This window comes from Mangifera indica, chromosome 16 (assembly GCF_011075055.1).
Source record: "Mangifera indica cultivar Alphonso chromosome 16, CATAS_Mindica_2.1, whole genome shotgun sequence".
Taxonomy (NCBI): Eukaryota; Viridiplantae; Streptophyta; class Magnoliopsida; order Sapindales; family Anacardiaceae; genus Mangifera; species Mangifera indica.
Genome location: NC_058152.1, coordinates 13042338 through 13060153, shown reverse-complemented (window position 1 = coordinate 13060153; position 17816 = coordinate 13042338). Strand labels below are relative to the sequence as shown.

Sequence of the window (17816 nt, the reverse complement as noted above, 5' to 3'; positions counted from 1 at the left end):
TTTGAATAATTCTATTACCAAAATATCTAATTTAATTTTGATAATTTTTTTTCTGTCGTAATCCTCTTTTTCAAAATTAAAATTCTAAGAAGTCTGGGTCTAAACTTCTATAAAGGATGTATTCATGCAGATTAATACATCTTATCGAAATCGAAATAATTTAACCACTAGAAAATTTTTAAATTGAAGAAAATAAAATATAATGAATATCATTATTCTGAATTTTCAAATTTTAATTTTTGACTAAATGAGGTTTTTAAAATATATATATTATTGTAAAATATAAGAAAATTATTTATCATTTGAATGTTGAATAATAATGTGTATGTATATTTATATTTTATGGAAGCCGCTCTTTGTTGACGTAAAAGATCGTTCTTAGAAGATATTCCTGCCTTGGCTTCGGTTTCCAAACGCCTCCGCTGCGGCTCAGCTTCGCCGACTAAGTTATTAATGGTTTGATATGTACTGTGTCTCTTTAAATTGTACAAAGAAAGGTATATGTAAGTGTGGAATAGTGTGTATAATTATCTATGTGGGTGAATTTAAATTGTCTATGTGGGTATGTTTAATGAATGGATTGGATGGTGAAGAAGTGCGGAAAGTGTTGAGAGTTTGTGAGTGATTATCATGTTCTTTTGAAATAATAATTATTCATGTATGGTTGTGTAATAAATTAACTGAAATTGTTACAATAGGATTAATTGTTAGAACTTCATGTATGTTTGTGTAAGGATTGTTATGATTGTCTGATGTTGAGGTTAACATGTTTTGTGTTTAATTATGATATGTGCACTAATTTGTTGATTTGATGGAAGTTGATGGTTGGATTGGATGGTGAAGAAGCTAAGGAAAAGAAATATTAAGGTTTAATAAATTTTATCTTGGTTTTCTTGCTTTTGTGGTTCTCAATGTGTGGTATACGTGATTTGATGTGGTTTGGGTTGATGAATCAACTAATTATTTTGCTTTTGATAGTATCATAGACTGTTTTTGTTGCAAATGTATAGTCTTCATGAGTTCTTTCTTGTAGAGGCTTTCTGAAGAGAATGGTAAACTGCGAAGTAAGGCACACTGTTGCTTTACTAGAGTTCATGGCCATCTCTGTGCTCATATTTTCAAACAGATGTTTCTTTCCTGTGTTTTCTGTGATCTGATTTTCTGAGGTCCTTGATGTCTCTTAAGTTGAAAAAAAAAATGGATTTACGTCTTCTTTCATAATTGACAGGTAATATTGCCATGGCTGAACATGCTGCTGCTTCAGACAGTCCATTAGAGCCAAACAAGCTTCCAGTTGATGGTACAGAATGGGTGGACTTGTTTGTAACAGAAATGATGAGTGCTACTAATATGGATGATGCCAAAGCCCATGCCTCAAGAGTGCTGGAGATTTAGGAGAAATCCATTGTGGCACGTACCGCTGATGAGGCAGCACAAAGTTTTCAGAAGGTTGGTATCTGTCTCTGAATTAATCTAAATGACTACCATTTTTCTTTGCTGTTAGGGGTTGATCGTGCAGTTTCGCTGGTTCCCTGGAGATGAATACCCAACTTAATAACTGTGCTTATAGTTATTTTGGCCATTAGCTTTATAACTGGCAAAATTCCATGAATACTATGACATCTCAGCGGTATAATAATGACAAAATACTCCTGAATCTCTAGCATAGATGCTGTTTTGTGGTGACGAAAGCACTTGCGATGAAGCTATGATTTTTCGTTGAGGCTGTTGTTTATTGTGTGCTTTAGTTGCATATTCATTTGTATATTCTTATATGATATTTCATTTGCAAGGAAAACATGATGCTGAAGGAACAAATTGAAACAGTGAACAGAGAGAATTCTGTACTTAAACGCGCGGGGGCTATTCAGCATGAAAGTCAGAAAGGGTGTGACGGTACCAAGAGCTGCAATATTTGAAACAATGGGTTTCTCGGTACCAGGAACAGTCGAGAACACTAGAGGTAAACAACTATGCCTTGAAAATGCACTTGAGACAGGCTCAGCAGTACGGCTTCATCCTGGGGCTATTCCATCTTGATGTCTTCTAATAAAGAGTAAAACTAGAGAACTGGAAGTCAATGTTCCATTTACTGTTAACCATGATGTTCCCTTTGAGTTTCTGTCTATTCCTCTTTCCTTTTGTGAAGAAGCACTTGAAACAGTTTTTTCCCGAGGGAGAAAGAGCTCAAAAGCCTCTCAAAGCAAAGAGATTTTTGCAGATGAAAATGGGTTGAAGGGAGACCCACGATTGAAGGCCCGTAAAGAAGCCATTAGAGTCATTCCTCACTTCCCAAAACCAGGTCCATAAGCACCATTTTCCGTCTTTTTTTATTTTTCGAACTTGCATGTTTGTGTTAATGCAGAGTTGAAAGTTTTGTTTCCTAAGAGTTTGCTTTTGGTAAGAATCATGAATTTTGTGTTCATGTGAGTCAAATCTAACTGAGTTGAGTTAGCTTTCGAGATCGACCCAACTCATTTCAAGTCCAACCCAAATCTCGAACAACTTGACTCCAATTATATCCTAGTATAAATATAGGTGAAAGCACAAACGTTTTATTATAGGAATGGATGTTCACATAATCATATAATGATATATCATTATTTATACCCATATTTTTAACATTATTAATTAATAATTCTTGCTTTCTAACCTCAGTTATTTCTCATATTTCTGAAGTTGATGCTGCAAATTTATGATTTCTTGTTGGAGTTCCTAAATAAATAAATTAATATTCATTATTAGTAATCAAAATTAAGAAAAGTAAGTCATTTTTTTTTAATTTTAAAAGAAAATTAAAATAAAGATTTTTACGGAAAATTTGTATAAAAATCAATGGCATTATAAGAAATTAATAGGAATATACGAAGGATGAAAGTGATCAATTGACAGCATTAAAATGGTCTACGCGGTTGCTTGATTAAAGCATTTTCAATGAATATATAATGGAAAAGTCTATAATATTTTAATTGAGTCAATAGGCAAATACGATAATTTGAAAAGCAATGTTTAAAATCTCGGATAGGGTTTGACCCGAGTAAACTGACTTGAAGCTTAAAAAAATGGGTTTAAAATTTAAATAAATATTAAAATAATCATTTGATATGATAATCACATATTCCTTAGGGGGCATTTGGTTCCAGTTATTGAAGATTACTTTGATAATCTATCTTTTATTCTCTTATTTTGTTTGTCAGTAATAAAATATTACAGTAATCTTTTATTACCAATACTGATGTAATAGGTAATATAAGTGGTAACCTGATTACTACTTTTACCTTAGGTATTTAAAGATTACTAAGATAATCTTAATTTTATTATAATTATATTATTATTTATTAATTTTTTGAGATAAAAATAAATTTATTTTTAATTAATATGACACATAATATAAAAAATATTTAAAAATAATTATATTCAAGGGCATTTAAGTAAAATAATTTACTAGTAATCTTTTATTACCTTTAACCAAATACAATAATTATTTATATCTATCAAATTTTATCAAACATAGTAATCATTTATATCCAATAATTTTCTAAGTAATTTATCTTCAAGGTAATCTTTTTATTTTGGTAATAAAACATTACCCAAACCAAACGCCCCTTTAAAGGTATAAATGAACTGAATTGAATCCGAACACATTTTATCTTGAGTTTAGTTAGAATAAAAAATTATTTGACTCACGGTTAAAAAAATGGCTCTACTTGGTTTGGGTCGAATTTATGACTTAAATTTGTAATTTGAATTTATAGTTCACATTTGTATTTTGAATTCATGATTCATTAATAAAACGATGTCGTTTTACCCAATTATAAGCAAAACAACGTCATTTTGTAAGTAAGTGATGAACTAGGGTTGAAAATTCAGACCCAAATCTGAGCTGTCTGAACTTAGCTTGGATTAAATAAGTTGAGTTGTAGTTAAAAATTGGGTTCATTTTCATAAAATAAGTTAAATTCAAGTTGATTAAAATATTTGAGTTCAAGTTGACTTGAATCGAATATTAAAAAAAAATAATTTTCGAACCAAGTTCAAATCTCAGTTCATCAGTGTTAAGTTAACTTTTTTAGATTCAAATCGATTTTAAGTTAAGTCTTGTTTAGACTAGGGATATAAATTAATGAGCCTAGTAGCTTGCAGTCTGGTTAGTAAAATTGCGAATTATTTGCGTTTCAAACAAGCCATTTTGTATTTTTGAACCCAAAACGTATTAAACGAGCATTTTTGCCTTTTTTACGTTTTTCGGTTTTATGAATTTTTTAAAATACGAAAATATCCTTTGCATTTTCAATTAATTATCATAATGTCATAACTATATAAAACAAAAAAACCCAATTTTTTATCATCCAAATCTCTAACCTCTTCCGATAATTTTTTATGATAATTAAATTTTGATTATTGATTATGTTATATTAGATATAATAGTCAATTAGAAACTTTATATTTGAATTGTTAACCAAAGCTCTACGAAAAGTGTCAAAATCATGTTTGATATTGTCATATTTTTATAAACGTGTTATTAACAATATGTCGTATTAAACTCATATATATACGTTCTATATTTTTTTCATATCTGAATTTTATGACCATTTTTTTATAAACATATTTTTTATCATTTACCACATTATACTCGTATAATTTTGATACCATTTTTTTTTCTATTCTCGTATTTACTAACTAGGGTTTGCAGCTCGATTTGTCCCAAGTTAAGCTCGAGTTTTATACTAAAGCTTGATGCAAACTAGCTTAGTAAGCTTGAAAGCTCATAACTCGACTCAAATAAAATATCAATAAGTTCCTAAAAGTTTCAAATCTTGCATCTATACCCTTAAAAGTTTATTTCTTAACTTTGACAATAAAGAGTTATTGGTAAAAACGTAAGTTACAACATTTTAATGTTTTTTTTTTTAAATTAAGAGGTTAAAATATAATTTTTGAAGTCAAACTCAAGTAAATCATTTTTATCACAAGCTCAAACTTGAATTGAAATTTTACTAGCTCAAACTATACATATAATCAAGCCAAACTTAAACCAAACACACTTTGCTAGAGTAGATTTGTTTGCACCCCTGATTCGGATTTGGTCTGAATTGAATGTACCCTTGATATAACATTTTTGCTTTCAAGGATATATTTTATTCTCAAGGATAACGTTACTCTTTCTTGCATGCTCTCAACAATATCAATAAAACTTTTGCCTTGGTAATATTATCGGTGGCCATCCCACCATATTAGAACTCATTGAACCATTATTTAAAAGCTCAGACTTCCAAAATCTTAGTCGGTCAATCTCATGCTCACACATCTCCACAGGCCATAGTTTATTTTTATTTTATCAAGGACGAAAAATTATGTTCGAATGGAAGTGTTTTTTTCGAAACTAAACCAATCATACCAAAATTCATTGACTACTAAATTGAATAATTTAAAATTTTGATTTTGATATATTAAATTCAAATCTAAACCTTCTTATAGCTATTTAGAAATTTAACGCTGAGCCATTAGAAGTACTTCTTAGGCTTTCCAGAGGCCATAATTGCTCTAAAGCTTCCATTTCTTTTGTTAGAAGAATATTACATATAATTTTCTTGATCCGCCCGGCAAATATAATATTCAATTATTCAACCCTTTTTAATCCCTTGAATTACAAGAGAAATTTCTGTATATAATACAGCTGATTACAAAGCTACACTCATCACAACTCTCAGCTATTTTCTTTTTCCAGGGTTTGAGAGCTACAGCCATGGGCGCTGTTGTTGCTTCAGGATTCACAAAACAGACGTTAAACTTGTTTCTTCTGTGTGTTTTGATCATTATTTCCTTCATACATATTCCTGTTTCCGAGGCCAGAATCTGCAGATACAAATGGGAAGTGAAGTATGAATTCAAATCTCCAGATTGCTTCAGGAAACTAGTGATCCCCATTAATGGAAGAACTGCAGGGGCAACTATAGTGGCTGAGTAAAATGACACCATAATTGTTGAGCTGAAGAACAGTTTGTTGGCCGAGAATGTTGCCATCCATTGGCATGGAATTCGTCAGGTAAAGTAAAGAGTTAAAAGTTTTGTGAATTTAGTGTGTTTTGAGACTGGTTTTTGACTGAAGAAAAATGGTAAATTTATTTGTTTCTCGATTTGTTTCAGATTGGAACGCCCTGGCTTTATGGCACAGAAGGAGTCACTCAATGCTCAATTCTTCCTGGACAAACCCTCACTTATGAATTTGTTGTTGACAGGGTAAGTAATGAGCTTTACAGACTAAATATTGTTACATAAAATCTGAGAACCATTTTTTTCGAACCCTCCTTTTCCGAGTTGGTTTGGCTCGAATCTATAGCTCCACTCAAATGAGTTAATCTGGAGTTGGACCTTCGGTTTGACAATTTAAATCAACATCGGCTCTTTTATCCATCGGATTTATATTGTTTATCCTATTGATGAAAATTTTCACCCTTTCGACAACGCTATTTACATTGTTAACAACTTTCCAATAGCATTATATACCAACTCAAGCTTGAGCCACACATTATGGGTTAAATCCAAGCTCAAACTCCCTCAAGCTTGATTTAGATTAAATCTACCCTTAATAGTTTATATGATAGCAATTCCTTAGAGGTATGATATAGTGTTAGACTCATTGAGATTAAGATTTAAAATCTTAACTTTGCATTACTGATGATAATTAGAAGATACATAATTTAGAAGTAGAAATGAAAAAAGACACAGGTTTTTAAATAGGCCAAAAGACTTATTTCCACCCAAGGTTTGGTGTATTTCCAAACTTCCATCCGGAAGGTTTTAAAAATCTAAACATCCATTTTTTTGCTATAATTAAAGGTAAAACTATTACTTAATAAAAAATTAAAAAAACTAAATTTTATCTCATTTCCCTCTTTATTTTAAAAAATAATAATTTTCTCCTACCCAAAGTTTGAAAAGTTAACATTTCACCCTAGGTTTTTTTTCTCTTCTTCAGCCACCTCCTTCATTTTAGCCAACAGTTGGTGCTTCCCACCCATCTTCTTGTTTTGACTGCTCAGGAGACATCTTCAATGACCTAAGAAAAGGACGAAGACCATTCATTTGAGCATCATCGAAGAAACAGACAAAGACACGAAACTTGTCGTCTTCATCAACTTCTCCAAAATCCATCATCTGTCTAATCAACTCCATAAAAAGCTTTTGTCATGCAATTTGTCTTCTTTTGAAGCCAAATTGATGGAAAATGAAGTCAATTCTCATTGTCCGAAGCCAATTTGATGAAGATGAAGACAAATCTCTCCATCTTCGATTCGCCACTTTCATTCTTTGTCATCATTTGTTGGTCTTCGCACTTTGTCATCTTCGTTTGTCAATGGTAGAGATAGAAGAGGAAGTCGTCGGTGCTAGAGATGGTAGCCAGAGAGGGAAGAGGAAAAAGCCCTAGGATGAAATGTCAATTTTTCAAATTTTAGGTGAAAGAAAATTGTTAGTTTTTAAATTAATAGGGAAATGAGATAAATTTTTATTTTTATTTTTATTTTTTATTAAATAATGATTTTACTCTTAACCATAATAGAGAAGTTTTACAAAATGATAAGTGTTTAAGTTTTTAAAATCTTATAGGTGGGAGTTGAGAATACACCAAACCTTGGATGGAAAAAGTCTTTTGGTCTTTTAAATACATAAAAAAAAGCTAGTAACAACTAGTTTTAAGTGAGTTCTTTTATTTACTTATTTTTATGTTAGTTATAGATTTTTTTTAAATTTTATTGTTTTTAAAATTGTGATGACTTTTTTATATTAATTTTGATTTTTATTTAAAAAATTAATAAGTCAAAATGTCAAATATGTCAATTTTCTGCTTTATCCTTACAAAAAGTCAAAGTTAACGGCAACCAATTACAAATACTTCTTTTCCTTGTACTTTGAATTTTTTGTCACTAGGTTTTATCAGAAGCCGAAGACTAATTCCCACTCAAGGTAAATCTGCTCACACTCTTTAATTTTTTAAAATTTAAATATTCACTTATTTATTAAATTTGATTATTATTATTAGAAATAAAATTATTATTTAAAAAGTCAAACTTAAGCCTTGCCCAACCCCTAGGAGGCCACGTAGAGCCGCCCAACCCATTGACTCCTCTAGGTGTTATCTTGATGAATTAATGTGGCAATTCAATTATTTGACTAGAGATTATGTTTTGATTAGTTAAATCAAACACATATATATTTAGGTGTGGATGGAATAGTTATTGGTGATGTTTTGAGTCAAAATACTTTGTAGGATTCATAGTGATGGTATGTGATGAATTGAATATCTATGGTTGATAATTTATATACTTTAGAGAAATAAAAAATAAAGATTGGATATAATGCTAATATGATATAGTTATTTGATGTGGTGATTAAACATGTTTTGCTATGCAATTTTGATATGTTGAGACTGTCATTCATGAGTATTTGGAAGTAGCAACATTTGGTATGAGATCGATAATTTTGGTGTAGGTATTGTAGATATTAAGCTAACATAATAGCAGTAATGTTTAGTATATAAAAAATGTGGTAAATTTCTATATGCAGGACCAAAAAGTGACAAAATTTTCAATTTCCCATTATTTAACCCTTTTTTTCTCCCTTAAATTACGGGAGAAATATCTGTATATAATACATATATATATATAGGAGCTGATTACAAAGCTACACTCATCACAACTCAGCTCTATTTTTTCCAGGATTTGAGAGCTACAGCTATGGACCTTTTTGTGGCTTCCGGATTCACAAAACAGACGTTAAACTTGTTTCTTTTGTGTGTTTTGATCATTATTTTCTGCATAAATATTCCTGTTGCCGAGGCCAGAATCCAGAGATACAAATGGGAAGTGAAGTATGAATTCAAATCTCCAGATTGCTTCAGGAAATTGGTGATCACCATTAATGGAAGAACTCCAGGGCGAACCATAGTGGCTGAGCAAAATGACACCATCATTGTTGAGCTGAAGAACAGTTTGTTGACCGAGAATGTTGCAGTCCATTGGCATGGAATTCGTCAGGTAAAGTAAAGAGTAAAAAGTTTGTGAATTTAGTGTGTTTTGAGACTGATTTTTGGCTGCAGAAAAATGGTTAATTTGTTTCAGATTGGAACGCCCTGGTTTGATGGCACAGAAGGAGTCACTCAATGTCCAATTCTTCCCGGACAAACCTTCACTTACGAATTTGTTGTTGATAGGGTAAGTAGTGAGCTTTACTGCTTATTTGTTACACAAAATCTGTGAACGTTTTTTTTTTTTTTTTTTACCCTTTTCCAAATTGGTTCAGCTCAAATTCATAACTCTACTCAAATGAGTTAATCTAAAGCTAGACCTTCAGTCTAACAGTTTAGATCGACATCAACTCTTTTGTTCATCAGGTTTATATTGTTTATTATGTTGATAAAAATATTTACAATTTCGATAACATCCAATGACATTGTTTACCCTGTCAACAACCTTTTAATAACACTATATACTAACTCAAACTTGAGCCAAGTATTATAAATTAAATTCAAGCTAGAACTACCTCAAGCCCTTTAATGTTTTATATGGCAGGATTTCCTTACAATTATGATGAAGTGTTGACTCATTCGAGATTGAAATTTAAAATCTTAACTTTGCATTACTGATATTAATTAGAAAAATATATAATTTAGAAGTACAAATATAAAAAGACACAGGTTTTTAAATACACAAAAAAAAAGATAATTTTCGATTAATCAGTGTTAGTAACAGCTAGTTTTAAGTGAGTTTTAGTTTATTTTTTAATTTTACTTTTCGAAATTGTAATGACTATTTTAAGTTTTTAAACAAAAAAAAATTAAGAAGTCAATATGTCAAATATATCAATTTTCTTTATCCGGACAAAAAGTCGAACTTAACACCAAGTGACTACAAATAGTCCTTTTTCTTGTGCTTTGAATTTTTTGTCACTCGGTTTTATGAGAAAGACGTTTTCCTAACCAAGGCTTGTAGGAATTCTTAAATAAACTACAAAATTTACCCAATTTTTAATCTCGTGAGCAGAAAATAATTCTGACTAAACGATAAAAAGTTTGAGAGCTTGTGTAACTCCCCAACCATTTTGCTTTTTGGAAATTATCCTATTTTTTCAAGCTATTTTCGTCACAACTTAGCAAGATTAAGCAACCAAAATTGTGTAATCTGGTTTAATCACATCTTTCGCAATGCAATCTTATCAGGCCAACAAATCACACTTAGAAATAGGTTAAAATTTTACTAAAAAATGTGTAATCTTATCAGATCCAACCTGTTTAACACAGTCTTCATAAAATTACATATTTTTTTGTATGAGTCAATGATCAACATCGATAATTTTTATTATTTTTAAGTTTTTAGAAAGGAAAATGACAATAATATCATTCTACCATTTGTATTTATCTTTTTTTAGGGGAGTTGGATTTTCAGAAGGTGTTTGTAGTTTAGAAATTCAGGGATGCAAACTTGCGGATTCACCACGGATGAAAAAAAGTACTTCACTCTATCCAAAGACACAAAAAATAACTATCACCATGGCAGAAGCGTGGTGCGCCCATAGCCCACACGGCCCAAGATTTAAACCTGGCTCTGATATAGAGTGGCTTTCGGTTCAAAAATACAACCCAGTGTTTTCAAATCACAAATCAACATGATAATCTAACATTTGTTTCCTGAAAATTATTTTCAAATCACAAATCAACATGATGATGTAACATTTATTTCTGTTTACTGCTGCAGCCTGGAACATATTTGTACCATGCTCATTATGGGATGCAAAGAGAAGCCGGTCTCTATGGATCCATTCGTGTATCTTCAGTAGAACCTGAGCCATTTACCTACGATTTCGATAAAACCATCATCCTGAATGACTGGTACCACAAAAGCACTAACGAACAAGCGACTGGCCTGTCCGCCATTCCATTCCAGTGGGTTGGGGAGCCTCAGGTACTTGGCAGAGGCCGCTTAACTTCTCCATGAAGATGAAGATTTACGTTCCATATTCTTACTTTTTTATCCTGTTTTATGTTTCAGTCGCTTCTGCTGAATGGAAGAGGAAGATACAACTGCTCTCTTTTGACCGGCTCGAGCACAGAAGTTGCCAGTCTTTGTAACGCTACAAATCCTGAATGCTCTCGCTTTGCCTTAACAGTTGTCCCTGGAAAAACTTACCGTTTGAGGATCTCTAGCTTGACTACCCTTTCAGCCCTCAGCTTCCAGATAGAGGTAATTACAATATTCGAATAGCGTAAGCTATAACTTCACCTAATTTTGGAATTAGGGTTATGAAAAAAACCGAATTGAATTGGTCAATCAGACTAATTCGATTGGTATCCGATAACTAGTTTCGTCGGGATATCCAATAACTAAGACTTTAAGTCAAGTGATAACTTCACTTAATTTTAGAATTATGATTATAAAAATTGGATTATAATGATTGGTCGAATTAGTTCAACTAAAGTTCGATAATTAGATTAATATGGTATTAGATAACTCAAACATTTAAATCATGTGATAATTTCACCTAATTTTGAAATTATGATTATAAAAAATTAGATTTGATCAATCGATTAGTTTGATAGAGACCTAATAACCAGTCCAAACCAAGTAAGCAGGCCATAATCATTGGACTGCAATCCAACTGGGTAAATTGCATTGGTGTATAGTTTAACCACTGATTTTGCAACGATGCAAGGGCGTGTTGACAATAGGTTGATGTCAACATGCTTCTTGCAAACTTTTTTTTTTTATAAATGATAAAATTATGTGTACTAATTTCAAAAATATAACTACCAATATCATGTCTCAACATTTGTTAGGTACAGACAGCATCATCAGACCACAAACTTTATTTATTTTGTCGATCCAACGAGTTAGATTGGAAAAAACATAAACCAGGCCTTCGGCCGGGTCATCCTGGTCCTGTAATTAGGACAGTGGCGGAATAAAACCTATTTATCTATTTCTGGGCTTAGTCCATTCATGTTCCTGACCCTATAATTTTCTTCTGCAGGCCCACAATATGACTGTTGTTGAAGCAGATGGGCATTATGTGGAGCCATTTGTGGTCCAAAACTTGTTCATATACTCAGGAGAGACGTATTCAGTCCTTATAAAAACTGACCAAAGCCCCTCAAGAAATTACTGGGCTACAACCAATGTTGTGAGCAGAAATGCCACAACTCCTCCAGGCTTAGCCATTATCAATTACTATCCAAACCATCCCAGTAGACAACCTCCCACAATTCTAACCCCAGGTCCCCTCTGGAGTGACATTGCACCCCGGTATAACCAAAGTCAAGCCATCAAAGCCCGCCAGGGCTTCCTCATCCCACCGCCCCTAACTGCATACAGAACGATAGTATTTCTCAACACACAGAACACCGTGAATGGCCAGTATCGCTGGTCCGTCAACAATATATCACTCAACCTCCCTCACACACCTTACCTCATCGCTCTCAAGAACAATTTACACCACGCATTCGATCAAACTCCGCCTCCTGTCGGATACGATTATAAAAACTATAACATTTACAATGTTTCCGCGAATAAAAATGCAACCACTAGCAGCGGCATCTACAGGCTACAATTCAATTCAACAGTGGATATTATTCTTCAGAATGCAAATACAATGACTGAGAACAATAGTGAGACACATCCTTGGCATTTTCATGGGCATGATTTTTGGGTACTTGGCTATGGAGAAGGAAAATTTGACATGTACAATGATCCAAAGAAGTACAATTTGGTGAACCCAATTATGAAAAATACAGTGCCGGTTCATAAATATGGATGGACTGCTTTGAGATTCCAGGCGGATAATCCTGGAGCCTGGGCTTTTCATTGCCATATTGAGTCCCATTTTTACATGGGAATGGGCGTTGTGTTTGCAGAAGGAATTGACAGGCTTGGAAGGTTGCCTTCTTCTATTATGGGTTGTGTGAGACATTAATCAGTATAACAAAAATTCTTTATTTCTTTTTTTATAGTTTGTGTAAAATTTATTACCATCCAAGCTTCGCGGGTGAGTATTTAGGTTTTGGAAACCTTGTAGGTGAGAGTTTGCAAATTGAACAAACCTTGGGTGGGAATAAGTTTTGGCCATTACAATATTAGCAAAGGATGAGGAGTCAAAACATGTGACATTGAAGTTGCTTAATTGACTGTAACTGGTGTTCTAAATTGTAATTTGTCAACAAAAATCAATTTCGAATTTGCACAATCAAAGGGTCCATGATAATTGAATAAAAGGTTCCGTCACTGAGAGAAATTTAAAGATTTCAATCTAAACTTTAACGTGAAGGTTGTGTTTAAAAAGTCTTCAAAAATAAAGATGCTTTTGTTTTTTTTTTCGGTGAAGGGACAATTGGCTCAAAAGTCATAACAAATATTAGCTAAAGAAATTAGAAAGAAAAAGAAAAAAATAAGAAATAATATATAAAATAAGAAAAAATTATTTACGCGTTGATTTATTTTTGCCTTTTTGTTGGTAGACCTATATGTGAAAGCTTGGCTTTTGATATATATATCATCTACTAATGTTTACGCTTTTATTTAGTATAAAGATTTCCTTTATGTATTTCATCACTGTCATAGATAATGTATGTCTTGAGAATTGATAAGTGAGGTTCGTTCATTTGGTTCAAGAAACTAATAAACTTTGTCGACACCTCATCGTCAATTTCATCAATGTCTCTTATTTTGTTGTTAGAGAGAGAAAGTTGGCTAAGGGTTAGAGTGGAAAACGAAGGTTGCTAGAAGCGGAAATGGTGGTTGGAGAGGAAAAAAAAAGAAAACCCTCAGTCTCAGGGGGGAAAGTCATTTTTCAAAACTGAAAAAATTTAAGTAGGGTTGAAATTGTTAATTTCTAAAATATGGGGGACAATAAGAGAAATTTATATATTTTTTAATATTACTATTAAAATGATGATTTATCTTTACATTTGACCAAAATTTTTTGACAAAAGTTGGATGATAGATGAGAATTTAGGTTTTTGAAACTTTGTGGGTAAGAGTTTAGGAATACACCAAACCTCAGGTGGGAATAAACCTAAAAAATATGTTTATGCAAGTGCATGTGCTCAACAAGCACATTTTTGGAGCCTATTTTGATATAAACAAGGTAATGTTATCATTCCGACAGTACTAAATAGATCATGAATTAATAATACATATGGACAATTTACCATTCAAATATACAAATAAAAATTAGTGTGACATAACTAGAGTTGGGAACTAGGATCCAAATTTGAGTTGTTTGAACTTAGTTTGGATATAAAATAAATCAAATTATAGTCAAAGATTTTGTCTATTTTCATAAGATAAGTCAAATTGAAACTGATTTAAATATTTAAGTTGAAGTTGGTTTGGATTGGATCCAAAATAAAATTATTTTTTAACTAAGTTCAAACTTTAGTTTGTTGATCTTAAATTAGTTTGTAACACCCCCTCCAGAAGTAATGTCTTCCAGAGGAAGATGTCACTATATTGACAAATTGAGCATGTTTAACTTTTAAAGACATTCAAAATCATAAATAAATATTATAAAATCTTTGAATAAAACATCATTTATAAATGCATAAAAATTATGACAGTTCCCTTCTTGAAACATAATGCTCGGAAGCGTACAAAAGATATTCATATAAAGATCATAATAATAATAACAACGGAGTGTGTGTGTAGCCAAAATAAAAAAAAAAATTGAATACATAAGCTTAAAAATTATGAAATGATGGAAATGCCCTCGCAACTCTATACCTACTGGCTACCACTTATCCCACAGTCATTTTGATCACTTGTACCTACACACATAAAAGTAAAAAAGTAAATGATAAAACGTTTAGTAAGTAAGAGACTCTATTGATAACTTTTTACTTATTCCCTATAATACCTTTAACTCAACCTATACTGACTCTATCATCCAGAGTTTGTCACTAAACTCCCATTAGGATGATGATAGGTTCTAAATCTAATAACTGTGTTCATATAGATCTCAAGAACTTCAAGGCACTATATTTAAACGCTCGAGTCGAACTATGACCTGCTCGATCACCAAGGAATCATTCTTTGGATTCCTATCTAATGTGACCATGTAATCTCTAAGGTCAATTGTGTCTCACTTAATCACTAAGGAACCACTCCTTTGGATTCCTATCTGGCATGGTCATATGATCAAATGGTGAAAGTATTGTCATCTAAAACTATATCTATAGTTGTATACTAGGTTGATCAAACTAGATCGAAAACAAAAATTTGACACTTTGGCCATATGAGCTCTCTCTCTATTTCATCATATCAAAACATAATCTCAACTAGGTTCTACTGCTAGCAAATACCTTATTATCGGTACGATACCTTACTACAGGCGACCTAGGGAATGTGTACTCATAGTGCCCTATTGTAACAATCCTATGATGTCTAGCATGCATGCATCTTGAACCCCAATCATCTCAGCTCGTGTATTTTTCACCTAAAGCATATCTTGTGCCTCTTTAAGTTATCATCTCTTAGGCACATAAGGTACTCATGCGTACTCTAGATCTCTTCACTAACTTTCAAGATGACCCATAAATCTTTGCCATAGTTCCTTTTCTCTTTTCTTTCTTCTTCCCTTCATACATAGGCATGCACTTTTTGATACATGGGGGTATATCCCCCTTTTTAACACACATGGTCTTCATATGTAATTACTGCAGGTATGTCTAAGGCTATTTTCATCTTTTGAATCCTGTTTGTGATTAATTATGCTTGATTAATATTATGCATGTGATTTGAGGGTTGAACGACTATGTGGGAAGGACACACGCCCGTGTATGTGATGGCGAGGGTAAAATAATCTTTTCTTATATGATACATGAAAATTGGCTAAGTATGGTTGATACTCACACCTGTGTATATTGGTGTACATGTTTATGTATGGTTAACGTATTTGAATTTAGGATAAGGAGCAGTTTCGCTGTGATTTTAGAAACTAACATTAATGGGTAACAAACTTCACCCCGTGTATAAGGGTATACATGATCGTGTATAACGTTATTTTTTAAAAATAAAATAATCGCAAATGTGTTTGGCTAAAGGAGTTCTTCATTTTTCTAGCAAAAATAGAGAGTGTGAGTGCCCTAGAAGTCTATAAGCATGATGGATCGTTGGAAGAAACCATCAAAAGCCCTGTGAAGGTTTAGCATATCATCGGAGGAAAGGTAAGTAGGCAGTTCATTCCTTAATTGATCTATACTTTTGCTGTTATGTTATGGAATTGAGATGTTATGTGTGTTTATGATTAGACCTATTAATTGGGTCAGTCAGGCCATGAAAGCATAGAAAAATAGATCAATTGAGATGTTTGGGTGTGATTAGACATATTAATTGGGTTAGGTCGGGCCATGAAAGCATAGAAAAATAGATGCTATGCTATGGAATTGAGATGTTTGGGTGTGATTAGACATATTAATTGGGTTAGGTCGGGCCATGAAAGCACAAAAAAATGGTACGACCTGTTATTGTAGCGAGCTAATCCAACCTATGTACTATTCACATAATAATTAAAATAATTAATTAATAATTATAATATAAAAAATTATAAATATTTATAAGATATGAAAATTTTAGATTTAAAAAAATGAGTTGAGTTTTTTGAATCAATCTCATATGTATGAGATAACCAAAATTTTAATTTGGTTGGAACATGATATTGAATCTTTATTTATAGTGGGTGAAGGGAATAAGTGATTTCATTCTTTTAGATGAGGGATTCTTTGCAAAGTGTAAAAGTATCCTACATATAAAAGAATACAATCACTCACTTTTTTCATCTACTATAAATAAAGGCTAATCAAAATAGAAAGTTCAATCAAACTCAAGTTTTTTATCTCGTATTGATGAGATTGATCATGAAAATTCAACTCCCCTATTATAAATATGTTTGTCTTCTTTTTAATCACAATTTAATTTCCTAAAATGTTTTATTTTATTAGAAAACATAATTTTAAAAAATTATTTGATTAAAACAATTATTTTTTATTAAAATTAATGGGTTGAATTTGTAAAGGCTTACAGGCCGACCCGTTAAAGGTCTGACCCTATTTTATAAGGTCATGTCGTGGGCCTTAAGGATTTTTCAGTTTGGCCCGACTTGAAGGCCTACAACTATACGAACCTTAAGCCTTACCCAACCTCTAGGCTTAGTAGGCTATGTAGAGCTAGCCCAACCCACTGACTCCTCTATGTGTTATCTTGATGAATTAATGTGGAAATTCAATTATTTGATTAGAGACTATGTTTTGATTAGTTAAATCAAACACATATATATTTAGGTGTGGATGGAATAGTTATTGGTGATGTTTTGAGTCAAAATACTTTGTAGGATGCATAGTGGTGGTATGTGATGAATTAAATATCTATGGTTGATAATTTATATACTTTAGAGAAATAAAAAATAAAGATTGGATATAATGCTAATATGATATGGTTATTTGATGAGTTAATTAAACATGTTTTGCTATGCAATTTTGATATGTTGAGACTGTCATTCGTGAGTATTTTGAAGAAGAAACATTTGGTATGAGATCGATAATTTTGGTGTAGGTATTGTAGATATTAAGCTAGCATTATAGTATTAATGTTTAGTATATAAAAAATGTGGTAAATTTCTATATGCCGGCCCAAAAAGTGACAAAATTTTCATTTTCCCATTATTCAACCCTTTTTTTCTCCCTTAAATTACAGGAGAAATATCTGTATATAATACATATATATATAGGAGCTGATTACAAAGCTACACTCATCACAACTCAGCTTTATTTTTTC

General features: G+C 32.0%; 1 protein-coding gene and 1 pseudogene across 1 annotated transcript; both read left to right on the top strand.

The window, feature by feature from the left end:
- Positions 1–1234: 1234 nt before the first annotated feature.
- Positions 1235–2070, top strand: LOC123198706 (annotated as a pseudogene).
- A 6656-nt stretch (positions 2071–8726) lies between these two features.
- LOC123199019 (L-ascorbate oxidase-like) lies at positions 8727–12963 on the top strand. Its single transcript, XM_044613817.1, has 5 exons — positions 8727–9035; positions 9120–9212; positions 10752–10958; positions 11046–11237; positions 12025–12963. The coding sequence occupies exons 1-5, from the start codon at positions 8736–8738 to the stop codon at positions 12961–12963; spliced, it is 1731 nt and encodes a 576-aa protein (XP_044469752.1). The 5' UTR covers positions 8727–8735.
- The last annotated feature ends 4853 nt before the right edge of the window (positions 12964–17816 follow it).